Here is a 23,670-nt window from a genome sequence, read left to right on the forward strand (position 1 = left end):
TGCAGTGCCTGTTAATTTATCATTGAATCATAGCCTACTTCGCCAAGCACATTTGTGAAAAAAGCACTGTTGTTGCACCAAACTATAAACAAATACATAAGTATATCTTTTTAAACCTGCATATTTAGTTAATACTGCCTGCTAACATTAATTTATTTTAACTCTGGAAATTGTGTCAGTTCTCTTGTGTTCTGTGCAACAGTCAGTGTATGTGCAGCAGTTTGGTTGCCTGGCTCGTTGCGAACTGTGTGAAAACTATTTGTTCCTAACAAAGACAGCCAACTTTGCCAAACGGGGGATGATTTAACAAAAGCGCATTTGCGGAAAAAAAGCACAATTGTTGCACGAATGTACATAAACATTAATGCCTTTCTTAAAATCAATACACAGAAGTAAAACATTTTTTTAAACCTGCATATTTAGTTAAAAGAAATCCAGGTTAGCAGGAATATTAAACTAGGGAAATTGTGTCACTTCTCTTGCATTCATTGCACGCAGAGTCAGGGTATATGCAACAGTTTGGGCCGCCTGGCTCGTTGTGAACGAATTTGCCAGAATTATGACATAACATTGAAGGTTGTGCAATGTAACTGGAATATTTAGACTCATGGATGCCACCCGTTAGATATAATAGGTAACGGGTCCGTATTTCACTGAAAGAATAAACTCTTTCGAAATTATCGTTTCCGGATTTTACCATATTAATGACCTAAGGCTCATATTTTTGTGTGTTATTTTATAATTAAGTCTATGATTTCATAGAGCAGTCTGACTGAGCGGTGGTAGGCAGCAGCAGGCACGTAAGCATTCATTCAAACAGCACTTTCATGCGTTTGCCAGCAGCTCTTCGCTGTGCTTCAAGCATTGAGCTGTTTATTACTTCAAGCCTATCAACTCCCGAGATTAGGCTGGTGTAACCGATGTGAAATGGCTAGCTAGTTAGCGGGGTGTGCGCTAATAGCATTTCAATCGGTGACGTCACTCGCTCTGAGACCTTGAAGTAGTTGTTCCCCTTTCCCGCGGCTTTTGTGGAGTGATGGGTAACGATGCTTCGAGGGTGGCTGTTGTCAATGTGTTCCTGGTTCGAGCCCAGATAGGGGCGAGGAGAGGGACTGAAGCTATACTGTTACACTTGCAATACTAAAGTGCCTATAAGAACATCCAATAGCTTTTTTACATGGCACATATTGCACTTTGTCTTTCTTCTCCAAAACTGTTTTTGCATTATTTAAACCAAATTGAACATGTTTCATTATTTATTTGAGGCTAAATTGATTTTATTGATGTATTATATTAAGTTAAAATAGAAGTGTTCATTCAATATTGTTGTAATTGTCATTATTACAAATGAATCAAATAAATAAATCGGCCGATTTTAATCGGTATCGGCTTTTTTTGGTCCTCCAATAATCGGTATCGGCGTTGAAAATTCATATTCGGTCGACCTCTAGTTTAAAGGCACAGTCAACTTAGTGTATGTGAACTTCTGACCCACTGGAATTGTGATACAATGAATTATAAGTGAAATAATCTGTCTGCATACAATTGTTGGAAAAATTACTTGTGTCATGCACAAAGTAGATGTCCTAAGCAACTTGCCAAAACTACAGTTTGTTAACAAGAAATTTGTGGAGTGGTTGAAAAACGAGCCTAAGTGTATGTAAACTTCCGACTTCAACTGTACATATATGTATGTATATGTACAGTTGAAGTCGAACGTTTACATGCACTTCTTAAGTTGGAGTCATTAAAACTCGTTTTTCAACCACTACACAAATTGGTTGAAAAACTCCACACACACCTCTTGATATTAGACTATCCCCTAGCTCTGTAAACATTGTGTGTGTGTGTGTGTGTGTGTGTGTGTGTGTGTGTGTGTGTGTGTGTGTGTGGTTGGTCAGTCTGTTGGAGGAGCGGGTGACGCGGCTCCACGGCCAGCTCCAGAGGACCCAGCAGCACCTCATGAACTCCTCTAACCCCGGCTCAGTGGACCGCAAGGTCCTGGATGACCTCTACGAAGACATCCACTGGCTCATACTGGTCTCAGGTCAGTGGATCACTGTGATCATATTTACTCAGAATAGTCCACTCAGAAAATTATTTTATTTGTTTAATTATAAGGCACGAATCCCAACGTAAGGCACTATCAATCAATCAAATGTATTTTGAGGCAGGATGGACATAGGTCTATAACAGTTTGGGTCTAGAGTGTCACCCCCTTTGAAGAGGGGGATGACCATGGCAGCTTTCCAATCTTTAGGGATCTCAGACAATACGAAAGAGAGGTTGAACAGACTGGTAATAGGAGTTGCAACAATGACGGTGGATAATTTTAGAAAGAGAGGGTCCAGATTGTCCAGCCTAGCTGATTTGTACGGGTCCAGGTTTTGCAGCTCTTTCAGAACATCTGCTTTCTGGATTTGGGTGAAGGAGAAGCTGGGGAGGCTTGGGCAAGTAGCTGCGGGGGGTGCGGCGCTGTTGGTTGGGGTAGCCAGGAGGAAAGCATGGCCAGCCGTAGAGAAGTGCTTATTGAAATTCTCAATTATCGTGGATTTATCAGTGGTGACAAGGTTACCTAGCTTCAATGCAGTGTGCAACTGGGTGGAGGTGCTCTTAATCTCCTTGGACTTTAGTGTCCCAAAACTTTTTGGAATTAGTGCTACAGGAATGCAAATTTCTATTCTAAAAAGCTAGCTTTTGCTTTCCTGACTGACTGCGTGTATTGGTTCCTGACTTCCCTGAAAAGTTGCATATCGCGGGGACTATTCGATGCTATAGTGCAGTCCGCCACAGGATGTTTTTGTGCTGGTTGAGGGCAGTCAGGTCTGGAGTGAACCAAGGGCTTTATCTGTTTTTGTCAGCTCCAACAGCAGATTTCATTCTTTTTTGGGGCCTAGAACTAACTTATCTGTTTTGTCAAAGTTTAAACGAGAGAAAAATGACCTCCAACCACTTTATTTTTTTATTTTTTAAATGTTTTTTAAACCTTTATTTCACTAGGCAAGTCAGTTAAGAACAAATTATTATTTACAATGATTTACAATGACAGCCTAGGAACAGTGTGCATTGCCTTGTTCAGGGGCAGAACAACTGATTTATTTGTTTTTTTACCTTGTCAGCTCGGGGATTCGATCGCAAAGTCTTTTGGTTACTGGCCCAACGCTCTAGACTCTAGGCTACCTCCGCCCCATCCTTATGTCTGAAACACAGGGATCCAGGGTAGGGAATATTGGGGCTTCACCATGTTTCATCCAAATGTACAGCTGTGTGTCGTCCACATAGTGAAAGTTGACATTATTTTTCCGGATGACATCACCAAGAGGGAGGGTGTGTGTGTGTGTAGTGGTCCTAAAACAGAACCTAGTGTTGTTTACATGCTCATTTCCATCAGTGGTCCCTTGTTGTTTTATGCATGGATTTATTGTGTAACAAATCTTTTTAGCATTCAGTCCGTTTTGTTGACCATTCGCATAAAATGAAACCTAACTGCACTCTGGGGGGCATCGACTATGTCCTTAGATCTCCTTAGTTGTTTTTAGGGACTAAATTTAGGCTGGGAGGCACACTGCGCTGGTGTATTGGTGCATGGCAGGAATGTTGCACAACTGGTGGCCTGACCCTCCACGAACCAACTGCTTTGCTGTATAGTACATTTTAGCATTCCCATTGGCTATAGAATTCCCCTTCAGTGCATAACTCAATTTGCACCCCTAGTTGGTTCTCTCTTAGTGTGCTCAGAGTTTGCTCCTTTTGACAACGTTTTCTTATTAAGTGCCTCCATAATGGATTGTTTCTGGCTGGTCCTAGTTGTAATTGTGAATGCAAGTGATTTGTGTGTGTGTTCCAGGCTACCTCCTGGCAGATGACCCTCAGGGTGAGACTCCTCTGATCCCGGCTGAGGTGATGGAGTATTCTATCAACCACTCTACTGAGGTAGACATCAACACCACCTTGCAGATACTGGGCTCCCCTGGAGAGAAGGCCTCATCTATCCCAGGATGCAACAGGACAGACTCCGTCATCAGGTAAGGGAGGGACTACATTTTACATTTACATTTAAGTCATTTAGCAGACGCTCTTATCCAGAGCGACTTACAAATTGGTGCATTCACCTTATGACATCCAGTGGAACAGTCACTTTGCAATAGTGCATCTAAATCTTAAAGGGGGGTGAGAAGGATTACTTATCCTATCCTAGGTATTCCTTAAAGAGGTGGGGTTTCAGGTGTCTCCGGAAGGTGGTGATTGACTCCGCTGTCCTGGCGTCGTGAGGGAGTTTGTTCCACCATTGGGGGGCCAGAGCAGCGAACAGTTTTGACTGGGCTGAGCGGGAACTGTACTTCCTCAGTGGTAGGGAGGCGAGCAGGCCAGAGGTGGATGAACGCAGTGCCCTTGTTTGGGTGTAGGGCCTGATCAGAGCCTGGAGGTACTGAGGTGCCGTTCCCCTCACAGCTCCGTAGGCAAGCACCATGGTCTTGTAGCGGATGCGAGCTTCAACTGGAAGCCAGTGGAGAGAGCGGAGGAGCGGGGTGACGTGAGAGAACTTGGGAAGGTTGAACACCAGACGGGCTGCGGCGTTCTGGATGAGTTGTAGGGGTTTAATGGCACAGGCAGGGAGCCTAGCCAACAGCGAGTTGCAGTAGTCCAGACGGGAGATGACAAGTGCCTGGATTAGGACCTGCGCCGCTTCCTGTGTGAGGCAGGGTCGTACTCTGCGGATGTTGTAGAGCATGAACCTACAGGAACGGGCCACCGCCTTGATGTTAGTTGAGAACGACAGGGTGTTGTCCAGGATCACGCCAAGATTCTTAGCGCTCTGGGAGGAGGACACAATGGAGTTGTCAACCGTGATGGCGAGATCATGGAACGGGCAGTCCTTCCCGGGAGGAAGAGCAGCTCCGTCTTGCCGAGGTTCAGCTTGAGGTGGTGATCCGTCATCCACACTGATATGTCTGCCAGACATGCAGAGATGCGATTCGCCACCTGGTCATCAGAAGGGGGAAAGGAGAAGATTAATTGTGTGTCGTCTGCATAGCAATGATTGGAGAGACCATGTGAGGTTATGACAGAGCCAAGTGACTTGGTGTATAGCGAGAATAGGAGAGGGCCTAGAACAGAGCCCTGGGGGACACCAGTGGTGAGAGCGCGTGGTGAGGAGACAGATTCTCGCCACGCCACCTGGTAGGAGCGACCTGTCAGGTAGGACGCAATCCAAGCGTGGGCCGCGCCGGAGATGCCCAACTCGGAGAGGGTGGAGAGGAGGATCTGATGGTTCACAGTATCGAAGGCAGCCGATAGGTCTAGAAGGATGAGAGCAGAGGAGAGAGAGTTAGCTTTAGCGGTGCGGAGCGCCTCCGTGATACAGAGAAGAGCAGTCTCAGTTGAATGACTAGTCTTGAAACCTGACTGATTTGGATCAAGAAGGTCATTCTGAGAGAGATAGCGGGAGAGCTGGCCAAGGACGGCACGTTCAAGAGTTTTGGAGAGAAAAGAAAGAAGGGATACTGGTCTGTAGTTGTTGACATCGGAGGGATCGAGTGTAGGTTTTTTCAGAAGGGGTGCAACTCTCGCTCTCTTGAAGACGGAAGGGACGTAGCCAGCGGTCAGGGATGAGTTGATGAGCAAGGTGAGGTAAGGGAGAAGGTCTCCGGTCTCCGGAAATGGTCTGGAGAAGAGACTACTTAATTGCAAACACCTAGTTTCGTATCAAATTCCCAGATCTAAATTGGATTGCTGGTTTGAAAGGAATGACTAAAACCAACAGACACTCAGGCCCTCGTCAGTGGACCAGAGTTGCTCATCTCTGCTATAATCCATCAAATAATGGGTCTAAAACGCACTGTGTCAGTCAGTGATCTAATGAAAAGCTTGGACAGTCTCCCATCACGGTCTCAATCAGTGATCTAATGAACAGCTTGGACAGTCTCCCCTCATTGTCTCAATCAGTGATCAAATGAACAGCTTGGACAGTCTCCCCTCATTGTCTCAGTCAGTGATCTAATGAACAGCTTGGACAGTCTCCCATCACTGTCCCAGTCACTGATCTAATGAACAGCTTGGACAGTCTCCCATCATTGTCTCAGTCACTGATCTAATGAACAGTGTGGACAGTCTGTCAGTGATCTAATGAACAGCTCCCCCCACTGTCTACAGAAGCTGAGCTCTAAGTGGTGTACTTGTTAACTGGTTGTAGTGCTCTGTCACGTTCACACCAGTGCGCTGTCTGTCCGAAGTGTGCCTTGTAAAAACCTACTGTCCCGTGGCATGGCAGCAGCCTTTCCCTTATAGTATTTTCCAGACGGGGCACAAAGGTCCACATATCACTACACAAGCCATCTGGCACAGAAACTGTCTATTGAAGCCAACAGAAGGCTTTTTTAAGCGGCAACAGATCTAGGTATTGGTTCCTCACACCACCAGTACAGTACAATGGTAGGGAGAATATTACGTACAGTGCAGGGCCAATGAGCCACCCATGGGTGTGGCCACACCCTTTTGGGAGTGGCCCCCTGGGTGTGTGGTGCCAGCGCCACAGAGGGGGAATGCCCTGGTACAGACCGAGCCATGCTAGCCACTCGCACACACACACACACACACACACACACAGGATCTTGGACACACACATGATGGCGTAGCGGCCTAGCCAGCATAGAGCAACACCAGCCCCAGACCACCTCTCCCCAACATTAATTTAAGGCATGGCCAGGTGCTGCTAAGACTAGTAGGGGGCTGGGGTAGTGTGTGCGTGTCTGCACGTGTGCTTTTGGTGTCGGGGGTACATGGGCAATCATATAGGGAATTTGAGGTGGTGGGGGTTGTGATAGTGGGCTCTGGATTGTTCTTTGTGGGGGCGAGGGGGCACAGAGGAATGGAAAGGCAAGAGGCCGGGCATCAGATTTCCTAATAACACTGTGCGACCCCGGCTCTGTTAATGTCAATGGGCTTTTGTTTTTGCAAACAATGTGAAACAGTGCACTGTCATGCTGTGTGGGCATGTACTGAGGCCCATCTCTTACATACAGAACACTAAGCTGCACTAAGCCCTCTATCTCTCTGGACTTTGTCACGTGTGTGTGTGTGTGGGTCAACGTGGTCATTTGTTGTCAGAGTTACTGAAATGAACAGACTAAATCCCTACCTCTTTCTTTTGTTCTTCCCCTTCCCTCCTCTTGCTCATCCTGGCCTTGGCTTCTTATTACAATTCATCCACCTCTTTTTCCTCCTCTCACTTCCCTTGCTATCACGCTCTCCTTTTTTCCTCCTCTCACTTCTCTTGCTATCACGCTCTCCTTTTTTCCTCCTCTCACTTCCCTTGCTATCACGCTCTCCTTTTTTCCTCCTCTCACTTCTCTTGCTATCACGCTCTCCTTTTTTCCTCCTCTCACTTCCCTTGCTATCACGCTCTCCTTTTTTCCTCCTCTCACTTCTCTTGCTATCACGCTCTCCTTTTTTCCTTCTCTCACTTCTCTTGCTATCACGCTCTCCTTTTTTCCTTCTCTCACTTCCCTTGCTATCACGCTCTCCTTTTTTCCTCCTCTCACTTCCCTTGCTATCACGCTCTCCTTTTTTCCTCCTCTCACTTCCCTTGCTATCACGCTCTCCTTTTTTCCTCCTCTCACTTCTCTTGCTATCACGCTCTCCTTTTTTCCTCCTCTCACTTCTCTTGCTATCACGCTCTCCTTTTTTCCTTCTCTCTTTTTCCATTTCTTTCTCTTTAACCTCTATCATTCCTTCACTCTCCCTGTCCCCTCTCTCAGGTTGTTGTCAGCGGTGTTGAGGACGTCAGAGGTAGAGTCCAGGGCCACCAGGGCCAGTCTTACAGAGCTACTCAGCCCTCAGATGGGGAAGGACATTGTGTGGTTCCTCAAACGCTGGGCTAAGACTTACCTACTGGTGGACGAGAAACTCTATGGACAGGTACAACTACCACCAGACTAGGGATGTGACAAGCTGCCATTTTTTAAAACGGTTTTCTGTTAAAACAATAAGACAAATTCACACAGTTCCATGTGAATTCACTATGCAGATGGTCTATATCGCGCTTCCCGCTGACAGAATACATTATTTATGCTGCTGGTTCTTTTCAGGAGTGTAGCTTGTTGTCGTCCAATCACAAGTCATCAAACCGGCACTAGGCTACAGTCATAGAGCTAGATCCTCCAAGTTGCAAGTTATTAGGATATTTCTAGGCTAATCAATGGAAGATGGAATTAAAAATGTTGAATGTTAAAAAGTTAAATGAGAAGGACCAGCTACAACACCAAGAGCCAACAGGTAGTAATAATTTGAATGGATTTGTTGTTATTCACTGTAGGATTCGGAAGGGGAGAAAGTTATGTAGTCTCAATCACCCTAGCTAACATTAGCTAGCTCCTTATCTCAGTTTTAGGCAGTCAAGACAGTGATACTATGTAATCAGATGAGATGATGAATACAGTGCTTTCGGAAAGTATTCAGACCACATTATCCACATTTTGTTACGTTACAGCCTTGTCCTAAAATGGATTAAATAGTTTTTTCCCCCCTCAATCTACAAACAATCCTTAATGACAGTGAAAACAGGTTTAGAAATGTTTGCAAATTTAGAAAAAGTTAAAAACATCTTATATAAGTATTCAGACCCTTTGCTATGAGACTCGAAATTGAGTTCCAGTGCATCCTGTTTCCATTGATCATCCTTGAAATGTTTCTACAACTTATGGGAAATTCTCAATGCTAGAAGCATCACTACAGACACCCTGCATTATCTCAACCGGCCGTGATTGGGAGTCCCATAGGGCGGCACGCAATTGGCACAGCGTTGTCCGGGTTTGGCCGGTGTAGTAGGCAGTCATTGTAAATAAGAATTTGTTCTTAACTGACTTGCCTAGTTAAATAAATAAAGTAGCCTTTTCCTCCTAACGTTACATGATTGTTTCATTAGGTATTTGTAACATTTTTATTTTCACTTTATGATGATGATCGGTACTTGTTAGTGGTAGTTTTGTGATTTTACATTTTGTAATAAACAAATATATACTCTACCATTTAAAAAGTTTGGGGTCACTAAGAAATGTCTTTGTTTTTCATGAAAACATACATGAAATGAGGTGCAAAATTATTAGGAAATAGTCAAGACTGACAAGGTTATAAATCATTTTTAATTAATAATAATTGTGTCCTTCAAACTTTGCTTTCGTCAAATAATCTTCCATTTGCAGCAATTACAGCCTTGTAGACCTTTGGAATTCTATTTGACAATTTGTTGAGGTAATCTGAGGAGATTTCACCCCACGCGTCCCGAAGCACCTCCCACAAGTTGGATTGGCTTGATGGGCACTTCTTACGTACCATACGGTCAAGTTGCTCCCACAACTGCTCAATATGGTTGAGATCTGGAGATTGTGCTGGCCACTCCCTTATAGACAGAATACCAGCTGACTGCTTCTTCCTTAAATAGTTATTGCATAGTTTGGAGCTGTGCTTTGTGTCATTGTCCTGTTGTAGGAGGAAATTGGCTCCAATTAAGCGCTGTCCACAGGGTATGGTGTTGCAAAATGGAGTGATAGCCTTCCTTCTTCAAGATCCCTTTAACCCTGTACAAATCTCGCACTTTACCACCACCAAATCACCCCCAGACCATCATATTGCCTCCACCATTCTTGACAGATGGCGTCAAGCAGTCCTCCTGTATCTTTTCATTTTCTCTGCGTCTCACGAATGTTCTTCTTTGTGATCAGAACACCTCAAACTTAGATTGGAAAAAAGTGTTATGGACAGACCAATCTTGCTCTGTCTAGTGTCTGTGTTCTATTGCCCATCTTAATTTTTTATTTTTATTGGCCAGTCTGAGAGATGGCTTTTTCTTTGCAACTCTGCCTAGAAGGCCAGCATCTTGGAGTCGCCCCCTCACTGTTGACGTTGAGACTGGTGTTTTGAGGGTACTATTTAATGAAGCTGCCAGTTGAGGACTTGTGAAGCGTCTGTTTCTCAAACTAGACACTCTAATGTACTTGTCCTCTTGCTCAGTTGTGCACCGGGGCCTCCCACACTTTATATTCTGGTTAGAGCCAGTTTGCACTGTTCTGTGAAGGGAGTAGTACACAGCGTTGTACGAGATCTTCAGTTTCTTGGAATAGCCTTCATTTCTCAGAACAATGAGTAGTCTGACGAGTTTCGGAATAACGTTCTTTGTTTCTGGCCATTTTGAGCCTGTAATCGAACCCACAAATGCTGATGCTCCAGATACTCAACTAGTCTAAAGAAGGCCAGTTTTATTGCTTCTTTAATCAGTACAACAGTTTAACTGTGCTAACATAATTGCAAAAGGGTTTTCTAATGATCAATTAGCCTTTTCAAATTATAAACTTTGATTAGCTAACACAGCGTGGCATTGGAACACAGATAAATGATAAATGACACTGATAAATGACCTCTGTACGCCAATGTAGATATTCCATAAAAATCTGCCGTTTCCAGCTACAATAGTAATTTACAACATTAACAACATTAACATCTACACTGTGTTTCTGATCAATTTGATGTTATTTTAATGGACAAAAAAATAGCTTTTCTTAAAACAACAAGGACATTTCTAAGTGTCCCCAAACTTTTGGACGGTAGTGTATATTCAGTTCGTTTTTTTTTCTCTTAACGATAAAGATCACAATTTTGTTGAAACGTTCACACCCCATACACCAGACACCACTGTCTGATTTGTCTTAATGTGGTCGTCCATAATAACACTTCTCACTCCAACTCTCTGAGTGTGAAGGCCCTATAACATGGTGCGGCAGGTAGCCTAGTGGTTAGAGCGTTGGGCCAGTAACCGGAAGGTTGCTCGATCGAATCCCAAAGCTGACAAGGTCGAGCAACCTTCCAGTTACTGGCCCAATGCTCTAACCACTAGCCTACCTGCCGCACCATGTTATAGGGCCTGTCATTCTGATCCTGAACAAGGCAGTTAACCCATTGTTCCTAGGCTGTCATTGTAAATAAGAATTTGTTCATCACTGACTTGCCTAGTTAAACAAAGTTTAAATATAACAATAACACTGGCATGGTAATGGACTTGGCATGGATTTGACAGATGACTTCATAAATAGTCTTTGTGACATTAACTGATGAGGAGGCGGCCACTGGACACTTGAGGTGAAAATACCAGGGATTGTCCTCCATCACTGTCTACAGTAACTAAGCTCTGAGAGCTCTTAAGTGTTCTTAAAGTATCCCTGTAAAGGCCTCCTTGTAGAGTTCTGTTATGTTTACACCACCAGTGTAATTTCACCTTAACACCAGTGTACTCTCTGGAAGTGTGTCTTGTAAAATCGGGTTTGCTGTGGGTCGTGGCATGGTGCGGAGCAGTGCAGTATACCACTGGACTGGACTGTACAGCCAGTTGACTGACATCAGCTGCCATGGCTATTTATGATGTGATCTGTTCAAGTGTTGCAGTGATTTTCATCTATGCCTCAAACCATTTCACACCTATCTTTCTCACTCTTTTCATTCCTCCTTCAGATCAGTATACCCCTGAGCACTGCGTTCGGGGCCGACACGGAGGGGGCCCAGTGGATTGTGGGATACCTACTGGAGAAAGTGATCAACAACCTGTCTGTGTGGAGCTCTGAACCTGAACTGGCTAACGACACGGTGGAGCTACTGGTCTGTCTGGTGGAGAAAAGGGAGAGGTCCGACACTGACTTATGTATCCCAATTTGAACAATGCACACACACACACATCTAGTTAGCAAATGAGCCTAAACGTTGGTGCTTGAAACAACTACCCCTTGTGGTGGAGTGATAGTAGATGAGAAATGTATCTCGCCAATGATTATCACATGCCAACAAACCTTTCTCCGTCCCTCCTCTCTCAGGGCCAACATAGTGGTGCAGTGTGAGAACTGGTGGAACTTAGCAAAGCAGTTTGCCAGCCGCAGCCCTCCCCTGGACCTGCTGTCCAGCTCAGTACAAAGGACCCTGATGAAGGCCCTGGTTCTGGGGGGCTTCGCACACATGGACTCAGACACCAAGCAGCAATACTGGACCGAGGTAGGGAAATTGTTTTCACGAATTTGTACAATTAGGTACTGTTGTGTGCTTCCATCTTGTCAGTACGTACTTCATGTCCCACATCTCATCAATTGTTGCAGTAATGTAGGACAGTGTGTTCATAGACGTCCAACAATCTGTTGTAAACGCCATGTATCGTGTTTGAGAGCTCACGCTTTGTACTTGCAGAGCAATAATTGTAATATTTCTTCATCAGGGCCGTCAGTTTTTCCACATGGCATCTTGTATTCTGGTTCTAGATATGCCATTAGGGCAAGGTTCCCCAACTGGTGGCCCGCGGGATGAATTTGGCCCGCGGGTGGTTTCATTTGGCCCCCCATGTTTTCTTAGCCCGCAAATTTGTTATTTTTTTACATAGACTAAAAACACCAGCAAATCAGCTCCAAGTAATTTTTTTACATTTTGGAATTATGTTCCAAAGTATTCCCACACATAAGAGATATGTGATTGTATACAAATGTAAGCAAGGTTTGAAATTCATCTCTGTTTGGGCTTCTTGCGGTCAATTTGTAATTACAGTTAGTCGGAAATTTACATACACCTTAGCCAAATACATTTAAACTCAGTTTTTCACAATTCCTGACATTTAATCCTAGTAAAAATGTCCTGTCTAAGGTCAGTTAGGATCACCACTTTTATTTTAAGAATGTGAAATGTCAGAATAATAGTAGTGATTTATTTCAACTTTTATTTCTTTCATCACATTCCCAGTGGGTCAGTAGTTTACATACACTCAATTAGTATTTGGAAGCATTGCCTTTAAATTGTTTAACTTGGGTCAAACGTTTCAGCTCGCCTTCCAGAAGGATCATACAATAAGTTGGGTGAATTTTGGCCCATTCCTCCTGACAGAGCTGGTGTAACTCAGTCAGGTTTGTCGGCCACCTTGCTCGCACACGCCTTTTCAGTTCTGCCCACACATTTCCTATAGGATTGAGATCAGGGCTTTGTGATGGCCACTCCAATACCTTGACTTTGTTGTCCTTAAGCAATTTTTCCACAATTTTGGAAGTATGCTTGGGGTCATTGTCCATTTGGAAGACCCATTTGCGACCAAGCTTTAACTTCCTGACTGAGGTCTTAAGATGTTGCTTCAATATATCCACATCATTTTCCTACCTCATGATGCTATCTATTTTGTGAAGTGCACCAGACCCTCCTGCAGTAAAGCACCCCCACAACATGATGCTGCCATCCCTGTGCTTCACGGTTGGGATGGTGTTCTTCGGCTTGCAAGCCACCCCCTTTCTCCTCCAAACATAACGATGGCCATTACGACCAAACAGTTCTATTTTTGTTTCATCAGACAAGAGGACATTTCTCCAAAAAGTACGATCTTTGTCCTCATGTGCAGTTGCAAACCGTAGTGTGGCTTGTTTATGGCGGTTTTGGAGCAGTGGCTTCTTCCTTGATGAGCGGCCTTTCAGGTTATGTCGATATAGGACTTTACTGTGGATATAGATACTTTTGTACCTGTTTCCTCCAGCATCTTCACAAGGTCCTTTGCTGTTGTTCTGGGATTGATTTGTACTTTTCGCACCAAAGAAAGTTAATCTCTAGGAGACAGAATGTGTCTCCTTCCTGAGGGGTATGACTGCTGCGTGGTCCCATGGTGTTTATACTTGCGTACTATTGTTTGTACAGATGAACGTGGTCCCTCCAGGTGTTTGGAAAATGCTCCCAAGGATGAACCATACTTTCCTTGACTGATTTCTTTTGATTTTCCCATGATGTCAGGCACTGAGTTTGAAGGTAGGCCTTGAAATACATCCACAGGTACACCTCCAATTGACTCAAGGGATGTCAATTAGCCTATCAGAAGCTTCTAAAGCCATGACATAATTTTCTGGAATTTTCCAAGCTGTTTAAAGACACAGTCAACTTAGTGTATGTTGACTTCTGACCCATTGGAATTGTGATAGAGTGAATTATAAGTAAAATAATCTGTCTGTAAACAGTTGTTGGATAAATGACTTGTGTCATGCACAAAAACTAGTTTGTTAACAAGAAATTTGTGAAGTGGTTGAAAATTGAAAAACAAGTTTTAATGACTCCAACCTAAGTGTATGTGAACTTCCGACTTCAACTGTATGTTCTGGCCCCCTGACCATCCGCTCAAGAAAAAATTGGCCCTTGGCTGAATCGAGTTGACGATCCCTCCATAATTGATGTTGATGATCCGCCCATAATCGCACTTCTGACAGAAATAGTTTGGCTCTCACGGTGCTTCTTTCAGCATTGCACCTGTACTGTTGCTGTAGCTCAATTCTACCTTGCAGAGTTTGCATTTCATCACCTTCTCATTTAACTTCTCAAAGTACTGCCATACAGATCTTTGCAGCTGCCGCTTCCCTGTCTCACTCTCTTCCATTTTTACAACTGTTAACGACTATCTGTGGCAAATCATCATTTATTTCTTCTAAGTGTTACCGATCCCAAATTCGTTTAAACGTCACACCCCTACACTCTGAATCCCTGAATGGAACTAACTTGCGCACACACGCCTTTCCAAGATCCCAGAGAAATGGAGCTATAACTTAAAGCTCTCAAGTTTCATGTCCCTTCAGATTTCCTCTATATAGGCTCTCTTTCCCATAGACTTTAGTTGGTAACAAGTTGTGCGATTAAATGTCTTCCCTACTATGGTGATTCTATTTAACCACTCTCCCTATAGACTTCAGTAAACATACGGCAAAGCCAAATGATTTAGCCAAAACCATTAGACCTCCCTAGAGTCTATGTTTGATAATGATCCTCATAATGATCTTGAAGGCCATTTTATAGTAATGCAAGACGAATCCAAAGCCATTAGTAGAGATCTATGAATGAGGCGGCAGCTGTCTTGCCTTTCAGCTGCTGTGACTAGTGTGTACAGTACAGTAGCCCATTCAAGAAGAAGTGGGAATGAAAATAGCCTGCAGCTGATCTTTGGGCCAGGTTACTGTAAAGCACTTTGTGACAAATGTTGATTGATCACCTCTCTCCCTTCCTCCCTTCCTTTCTCTTCCTCCAGGTGCTGCACCCCCTCCAGCAGCGCTTCCTCAACCTGATCAACCAGGAGAACTTTCCTCAGATCTGTCAGGAGGAGAGTGTGAAGCGGGAGATCGTTGCCACCCTGGAGGCTCTATGTGGCATCGCCGAGGCAACGCAGATCGACAACGTGGCGTCTCTCTTCAGCTTCCTCATGGACTTCCTGTCCAGTTGCATCGGCCTGATGGAGGTGTACCGCAACACGCCCGAGACGATCAACCTCATCATTGAGGTATTCGTGGAGGTCGCCCACAAACAGATCTGCTACCTTGGCGAGGTGAAGATAGCAAAAACACTTAATCGCTTTAATAATAACTACACACTTAGAATTACAAATCCCTACACTTGTATTATGTGTAATGTAATCGGATATGGGGCTTCCACTGGAAAGTTAACAGCCACCTCTTCTCCCTCTCTGACCCCCAGTCTAAGTCTATGAAGCTGTACGAGGTGTGCCTGACACTGCTGCAGGTCTACTCTAAGAACAACCTGGGCAGGAAGAGGGCTGATGTGGCTGCTGAGGAGGACCAGTACCAGGACCTGCTGCTCATCATGGAGCTGCTCACCAACCTGCTCTCTAAGGAGTTCATTGACTTCTCAGACACAGGTGTGGACGGTGGGTGTTTGTAGATCTTCACCATCCACAATGACATTAGTCTGCATTTATGTACGATACTTTCAGTTCCTAGTTAGTTTTCAATACTTATCAAATTTTATTGATCACATACACATATTTAGCAGATGTTATTGCGGGTGTAGCGAAATGCCTGTTTCTATCTCTTAGGCAGTGCAGTAATATCTAACAATACACACATCTAAAAGTAAAATAATGGAATTAAGAAATATATAAATTAGGACAAGCAATGTTGAAGTGGCATTGACTAAATACAATATATCCATATGAGATGAGTAAAGCAGTATGTAAACATTAAAGTGACTAGTGTTCCATTGTTAAAGTGGCCAGTGATTATAAGTACATAGAGCAGCAGCCTCTAAGGTGCAGAACTGAGTAACCAACCGGGTGGTAGCCGGCTAGTGGTGGCTATTTAACAGTCTGATGGCCTTGATAGATAGCTGTTTTTCAGTCTCTCAGTCCCAGCTGATGCACCTGTACTGACCTCGCCTTCTGGATGTTAGCGGGGTAAAAAAGCCGTGTCTCAGGTGGTTGTTGTCCTTGATGATCTTTTTGGCCTTCCTGTAGGTGTCCTGGAGGGCAGGCAGTGTGCCTCCGGTGATGCGGTGGGCAGACCGCACCACCCTCTGGAGAGCCCTGCGGTTGTGGGCGGCACAGTTGCAAATACCAGGTGGTGATACAGCCCAACAGGATGCTCTCAATTGTGCATCTGCAAAAGTTTCTGAGGGTCTTAGTGGCTCAGCCGTAGGCACTGTTGCGCCTTCTTCACCACATTGTCTGTGTGGGTGGACCATATCAGATTGTCAGTGACGTATACACCGAGGAACTTGAAGCTTTCCACCTTCTCCACTGCGGTCCTGTCGATGTTTATAGGGATGTGCTCACGCTGCTTTTTCTTGAAGTCCACGATCAGCTGCTTTTTCTTGAAGTCCACGATCAGCTCCTTTTGTTTTGACATTGAGGGAGAGGTTGTTAAACTGGCACTACTCTGCCTCCCTGTAGGCTGTCTCGTCATTGTTGGTAATCAGGCGTACTACTGTTGTGTCGTCTGCAAACATGATGATTTGAGTTGGAGGTGTGTGTGGCCACGCAGTCAAGAGTGAACAGGGAGTACAGAAGGGGGCTGAGCACGCACCCTTGTCGGGCCCGTGTTGAGGATAAGTAAAGTGGAGGTGTTGTTTCCTACATTCACCACCTGGGGGGCGACCCATCAGGAAGTCCAGGACCCAGTTGCATAGGGTGGATTTCAGGCCATGAGCTTGGCGGGTACTATGGTGTTGAAGGCTGAGCTATAGTCAACTTACAGAATCCTCTGGTTTGTGTGTGTGTTGATGGTGGAACAGATGAGGTTTTCCGGGGGCAGGAGCAGGGTTCGGGAGCGGCAGGTCGGTCGGTGTCAGCTGCAGACGTAGTTCTGTTTGGAGTCAACATTATTCTGCCTCTCATGTCTCAGGACCTACTCAAGGTAATACCCAGGGCCCAGTCTCAATTGTTAAACAATGCTTCTTCCTTCCTCGAAGTAATCACTGATATACATTGTCACTGTACTACAAACTGTTGTTAAACTGGTTTGTCTGTGTTTTCAGTTCCCGTCTCTGTGTAACCAGTATTACAAGCTTATCACGTTCATCTGTGAGATCTTCCCTGAAAAGATCCCCCAGTTACCAGAGGAGCTGTTTAAGAGTCTCATGTACTCCCTAGAGCTGGGCATGACATCCATGAGTTCAGAGGTCAGCCAGCTGTGTCTGGAGGCTCTGTCTCCCCTGGCCGAGCAGTGTGCCAAGACTCAGGAGAAAGACACGCCCCTCTTCATCGCCACACGCCACTTCCTCAAGGTGAGACACCCCCTCCTGGGATTTCCTCCTAACTACAAGGTCTACTTCATTCCATTATACTCAAAAAGAGGAAATGTTTTGTAATGGAAAATCTCTCCCTCTCCAGTTGGTGTTTGACATGCTGGTACTGCAGAAACACAACACAGAGATCACAGTGGCAGCGGGAGAAGCTCTCTATACACTAGTGTGCCTGCATCAAGTGAGTATCCTTTGTTTTTAAACTTCCTGCACACATCTATCTCATTCTTTTTATTGGCTCTGGTGATCTGGACGTTGTACCTCCTGTCGGCTTCATATGATGATGTAATTTCCTATTCTCTCTCCAGGCGGAGTACCAGGAGCTGGTGGAGTCTCTGCTCGCCACCCAGCGAGACGCCGTCATCTACCAGAGACTGGCCGACGCCTTCAACAAGCTGACGGCCAGCAGCACGCCACCCAGCATGGACCGCAAGCAGAAGGTGGCCTTCCTCAAGAGTCTGGAGGAGTTTGTGTCCAATGTAGGGGGGCTACTTTGTGTCAAATAACTATTAGCTCCCCTCCCTCCTAGCCCCTCTATATCCAACCTGCTCACAGATCTACCTACCTACCTTGACCACATCTGACCAAGCCAAACCATTGAGAAGACAGACAGACTGAGCTGATGAGCTGCACTGTTAGACTGTGTGGAAAAAAATAGGTGAGGTTGAGACACTGACGGGAGCTGTGGTGTGGACTGGACTAGGGTGTGGTTTGGGCAGGTTCACACCCGCTCCTCCCCCTAATCCCTCCTTTTTCCTCAAAGGCCCCCAGCACAAACGTACAGTTGCTTTGGGGATTACGATTTGGTGGTGGGGGGTCAGAGAGGGATGAACTTGCCCGCTGTACCCCTCTGTCCCATCATCCAATCATTGTTTACGTTTGCCAGTGGGAGGGTTGGGATGAACACAGGAGGGGCCAATCTGTTCTGAGAACGCTATGCCCCTCCATCTCTCCCCATGCCCATACCCTCTCTCCCCTCCCAGAGTGCCTTGGTTTTCTTGTTTGTGTCGTGTGTCGACTCCAGTGTGTCTGTGTGGCCAAGCTGAGAGGTGTCTTACAGCAACAACTGTGCCCGTCACACACACCAAAAACACAGTGGAACCACACACACACACACACACATCTCCATGACCACGAGAGGCTAGATCCCACCACCTTCAGGTTGCTGAACCCGTTAACTTGAGGGCCGATGACAAAAAATGATTCACTTCGTCCTCATCAAGTGTGTATATATGTTTTCCCAAAAAAGTGGGGGAAATTTTAAAACAATGACTGAAAAGTTTTTATAAGATGGCAGTGGAGCTGAATTTTTATGGTTCTGATCACTTGAAGGAAAAGGGGGCAAGTTTGAAAACTTTGGATTTTGATTTCTTTATTGTTCTAGATTGTAATTTTATTCTATGCCACCCTTTTGTCTCAGTCCTGACTGCCCACAGCTGATATCCAGAAAATCGGAGGCCTTAGGAAGTTTGGGCCCCTGAAGTTTAGCAATCTTCTCTCTAGTTATATTTTTCTATGTCACAGCCACTATCTCCATTTCAAAACACACTGAATGGAAGCAATAACAAACCAAAAAAGGAACAGAGCCACTTGTTGTAACCATGGCATTTGAGGTGGACTCACTGCCCTTCCTCTGTTTAGACCACTACCCTGGTTCTTTTGGAATGCCTGACTGAATTGTATTGAAATGTAAAAGTGTACATAAACTTATTATATAAAATATGGAGTTGTTTTTCCTCTTCTGTATAAAGTTTTTTTCTATCTCAATGTCCTGTTCTACAGAATATGCTAACAAGTTCCACATCCAGTTTTGATCATTCTTGTCAACATAAAACCCAAAAGTGCTTTCAATATCTCTGAAATAAAAATAGTTGAAATTTCGAAATTATTTTCAGAAAATGACATTTACTGAAGTAAACGTGGTGTGCTTGCTTAGTGTTGAAGTGTTTATGGTTGTGAAATGGTAGGAATAGAGTTTTTGTAGGCTGTTTGTTATAGTGACCTACTTTAAGGTGGTTATAGTAGGCTAGAGAGTACTATCATAAACCATATGTTTTAGTTTGAACATTCTGAATCATTTGTGGCAGTGATTTAGGTTTAGAATGTTGAAGCTTGCATTCTGCCATTGAAATGAATGGGGATACAACACGCTTTATAGTTTGAAGTAGGAATGGTAAAAAACCTGTGAAGCCATTAAGATGAGTCAGTCTGCACATGTGAACATTGGTGGTCTTTGTAGCTGAAATGCTTCAGAACAGTCAATGGTGAATGCAAATTTAGCCTTTGAAGTCTGGAGCTTCTATGCTAATTTGAAAGTTATAGTTCAATAATGGAATCAAATCTTTTGACAAGCAATGCAAGTTGTTAGTTTTATACATGTCAAAGTTGGTTTGGAGTTTGTACCTTAACAGTTCAACACAAGTGGTGAATCCAAATACTTATGTAGCTTAATACAAAAAAAATGTAAGCTGTATACAAGCACACCATTCCAGACCAGTCTGCATGTTTTATAGTTTAGATGACATTTCCATCTTCCAACAGACGAGTGATGACCAGAGTTTTCCCCATTAAAGTATATGGCCCCTGAAATGCATTGGGATTTCTCATATGGTTATAATGTGAAAAGTATAAGTAGTATCCCAAAGATGTTTTACAAGCACACTGACAATCATCAGTACCAGTGCCCATCTGCACGTGTTAAAGGTGTAGTTCACGATTTTAAAACGACGTTAGATGGTTCCTCACCCTGAAAGTAGTCTATGGGCCAGGAGAAACCATAATCCATTGTTCAGTTTTCTTTAAACAGCCACTACAAACTTCAGCTAACTTTAGCCACAACACAAGCTAGTTTTTTTTAAGTCTCCAAATCACCTTAAGTAACATCAAACCAAATCCAGAGTTTGTTTGAATAGATTTTCAATGATTTGAACATTATCACTTCCATTGATTGTTAGCAGGTGGTGGCTAATGTTAGCTTTAGTTTGTAGTGGCTGTTTTAAAGATAACTGAACCATGGATTACAGTTTCTCAGGGGGAGGGACCATCTAACATCAAGTTGTAAAATAGAGAACTACTCCTTTAAAGTGAAAGTTATTTATAATTGTTACATGGAAAAAATTGGACCTCCCTGAAATGAAAATGTATGGCCCCTCCCTTCAGCAAAATATATCTAACCTAATCCTCCCTGAAGTCTTAAGTGACCTTCCCCTATATATTAAACGATAATTAAGTGGATAGAGAACATGCCTACCATTTTCCTCACTTTTGATAGCGCTATGGGCCAGAAGGTTGTTGGTTCACAGACCACAATGGAGAGACGAGTAAGGGTGGAAAAATGCTTAACATTTCATGCAATTCTAGTCATTTTACCTATTTTTCTCCCCACATTTGTGATATCCTATTGGTAGTTACAGTCTTGTCCCATCACTGCAACTCCCGTACGGACTCGGGAGAGGTGAAGGAGCCATGCATCCTCCAAAACATGATCCTGCCAATGCCACACTGCTTCTTGACACACTGCTCGCTATACCCGGAAGCCAGTAACGAGAGATTGGAAACCCTAATTGGTCTACATGGACAAGTTATTGCCTGGTTTAGATCTTATCTGTCAGAAAGATATATTTAGTCTTTGTGGACAGTTCAGTTTTAGGACCACTATTGTTTTCACTATATGTTCTACCTCTTGGTGACGTCATTCGGAAACAGAACTTTCACCGCTATGTGGACGACACACAGCTGTACATTGTGATTAAACATGGTGAAGCCTTAAAATTGCCTGTACTAGAAGCCTGTGTTTCAGACATAAGGAAGTGGATGGTGGCAAATGTTTTACTTTTAAACTCGGACAAAACAGAGATGCTAGTTATAGGTTCCAAGAAACAAAGTGATCTGCTGTTGGATCTGAGAATTAATCTTGATGGTACAGTCGTCTCAAATAAAACTGTGAAGGACCTCTGCGTTACTCTGGACCCTGGTCTTCATCGACATGGCCAAGGGTTTCGACTCTGTCAATCACCGCGTTCTTATCGGCAGACTCAATAGCCTTGGTTTCTCAAATGACTGCCTAGCCTGGTTCGCCAACTACTTCTCAGGCAGAGTTCAGTGTGTCAAATCAGAGGGGCTGTTGTCCGGACCTCTGGCAGTCTCTATGGGGGTGCCACAGGGTTCAATTCTCGGGCCGACTCTTTTCTCTGTTTATATTAATGATGTCGCTCTTACTGCTGGTGATTCTCTGATCCAGCTCTACGCAGACAACACGATTCTGCATACATCAGGCCTTTTTTTGGACACCGTGTTAACAAACCGCCAAACGAGCTTCAATGCCATACAACCCTCCTGCCATGGCCTCCAACTGCTTTTAAATGCTAGTAAAACTAAATGCATGCTCTTCAACCAATTGTTGCTGGCACCCGCCCGCTCGACTAGCATTACTACTCTGGATGGTTCTGACTTAGAATATGTGGACAACTTCAAATACCTAGGTGTCTGGTTAGACTGTAAACTCTCATAGACTCACATTAAGCATCTCCAATCCAAAATTAAATCTAGAATTGGCTTCCTATTTCTCAACAAAGCCTCCTTCAGTCATGCTGCCAAACATACCATTGTAAAACTGTCTATCCTACCGATCCTTGAATACGGCGATGTCATTTACAAAATAGCCTCCAACACTCTACTCAGCAAACTGGATGTAGTTGTCTTATCAAACTGCCACCCGTTTTGTCATCAAAACCCCATATACCACCCACCACTGCTACCTGTATGCTCTCGTTGGTTGGCCCTCACTACATATTCGTCGCCAAATCCACTGGCCCCAGGTCATCTATAAGTCTTTGCTAGGTAAAGCCCCAGTTCTCTGCTGCCATTGACTGGAATGAATTGCAAAAATCACTTATATCTCCCTCTGTAACTTTAAGCATCAGCTGTCAGAGCACCTTACCGATCACTGTACCTGTACAAAGCCAATCTGTAAATACCACACCCAACTACCCTCATCCCCATATTGTTATTTATCCTCTTGCTCTTTTGCAACCCAGTATCTTCACTTACACATAATCATCTGCACATCTACCACTCCAGTGTTAATGCTAAATTGTAAATATGTTGCCTCTATGGCCTATTTATTGCGATAACTCCCTACTCTTTCTACATTTGCACACACTGTACATTGATTTTTCTGTGTCATTGACTGTATGTTTGTTTATGTGTAACTCTGTGTTGTTGTTTTTGTCACACTGTTTTGCTTTATCTTGACCACTGTTTTGCTTTATCTTGGCCAGGTCGCAGTTTTAAATGAGAACTTGTTCTCACCTGGCCTACCTGGTTGAATAAAGGTGAAATAAATAAAATAGGACGGGTGCGTCACTTGAGTGGGTTGAGTCAGACGTGATCTTCCTGTCTGGTTTTGTGCCCCCTTGGTGGAGGGGATCTTGTGTGGTAGAGGGGATCTTTCGTGGGCTATTCTCAGCCTTGTCTCAGGGTAGTAAGTTGATGGTCTGTTGATATCCCTCTAGTGTTGTTGGGGCTGTGCTTTGGCAAAATAGGTCAGTCTGTTATATCTGGTGTATTTCTCCTGTGTTATCTGTTGTCGTGTGAATTTAATAATGTTCCCTCTAATTCTCTCTCTCTTCCTCTCTACCCCCCTCTCCCAGAGGACCTGAGCCCTAGGACCATGCCTCAGGACTGCCTGGCCTGATGACTCCTTGCTGTCCACCTGTTTGTGCTGCTGCTCCAGTTTCAACTGTTCTGCCTGCGGCTATGGAACCCTGACCTGTTCACCAGACGTGTTACCTTGTCCCGGACCTGCTGTTTTCGACCCTCTCTCTTTCTATCGCACTTGCTGTCTCGACCTCTGAATGCTCGGCTATGAAAAGCCAACTGACATTTACTCCTGAGTTACTGACCTGTTGCACCCTCTACAACTCTGCTGGTCATCTATGAACATTTTAACATCTTGAAGAACAATCTGGCCTTAACGCATGTACTCTTATAATCTCTACCTGGCACAGCCAGAAGAGGACTGGTCACCCCTCAGAGCCTGGTTCCTCTCTAGGTTTCTTCCTAGTTTCCTGCTTTTCTAGAGAGTTTTCCTGTGCTTCATTG

The 23,670-nt window shown here is 44.3% G+C and overlaps 1 protein-coding gene across 6 annotated transcripts in view; it reads left to right on the plus strand.

Moving 5' to 3' along the window:
• The window catches only part of LOC118386254 (exportin-4), a 50,628-nt gene extending 31,338 nt beyond the window's left edge, over positions 1-19,290 (plus strand). For 2 of the 6 annotated variants that reach the window (XM_052522364.1, XM_052522362.1), the window contains 11 exons: positions 1,902-2,047; positions 3,848-4,025; positions 7,758-7,917; positions 11,500-11,669; positions 11,856-12,030; positions 15,065-15,358; positions 15,508-15,697; positions 17,059-17,180; positions 17,302-17,550; positions 17,657-17,749; positions 17,877-19,290. In XM_052522364.1, the coding sequence (XP_052378324.1) occupies positions 1,902-2,047; positions 3,848-4,025; positions 7,758-7,917; positions 11,500-11,669; positions 11,856-12,030; positions 15,065-15,358; positions 15,508-15,697; positions 17,059-17,180; positions 17,302-17,550; positions 17,657-17,749; positions 17,877-18,074 (1,975 nt within the window). In that variant the 3' untranslated portion in view covers positions 18,075-19,290. Of the gene's footprint in view, positions 1-1,901; positions 2,048-3,847; positions 4,026-7,757; positions 7,918-11,499; positions 11,670-11,855; positions 12,031-15,064; positions 15,359-15,507; positions 15,698-16,282; positions 16,386-17,058; positions 17,181-17,301; positions 17,551-17,656; positions 17,750-17,876 lie in introns of those variants that run through there. The other 4 variants (XM_052522363.1, XR_008139807.1, XM_052522365.1 and 1 more) reach the window with 4 other exon arrangements.
• The last annotated feature ends 4,380 nt before the right edge of the window (positions 19,291-23,670 follow it).

This window comes from Oncorhynchus keta, chromosome 7 (genome assembly GCF_023373465.1).
Source record: "Oncorhynchus keta strain PuntledgeMale-10-30-2019 chromosome 7, Oket_V2, whole genome shotgun sequence".
In the NCBI taxonomy this organism is placed as follows: domain Eukaryota; kingdom Metazoa; phylum Chordata; class Actinopteri; order Salmoniformes; family Salmonidae; genus Oncorhynchus; species Oncorhynchus keta.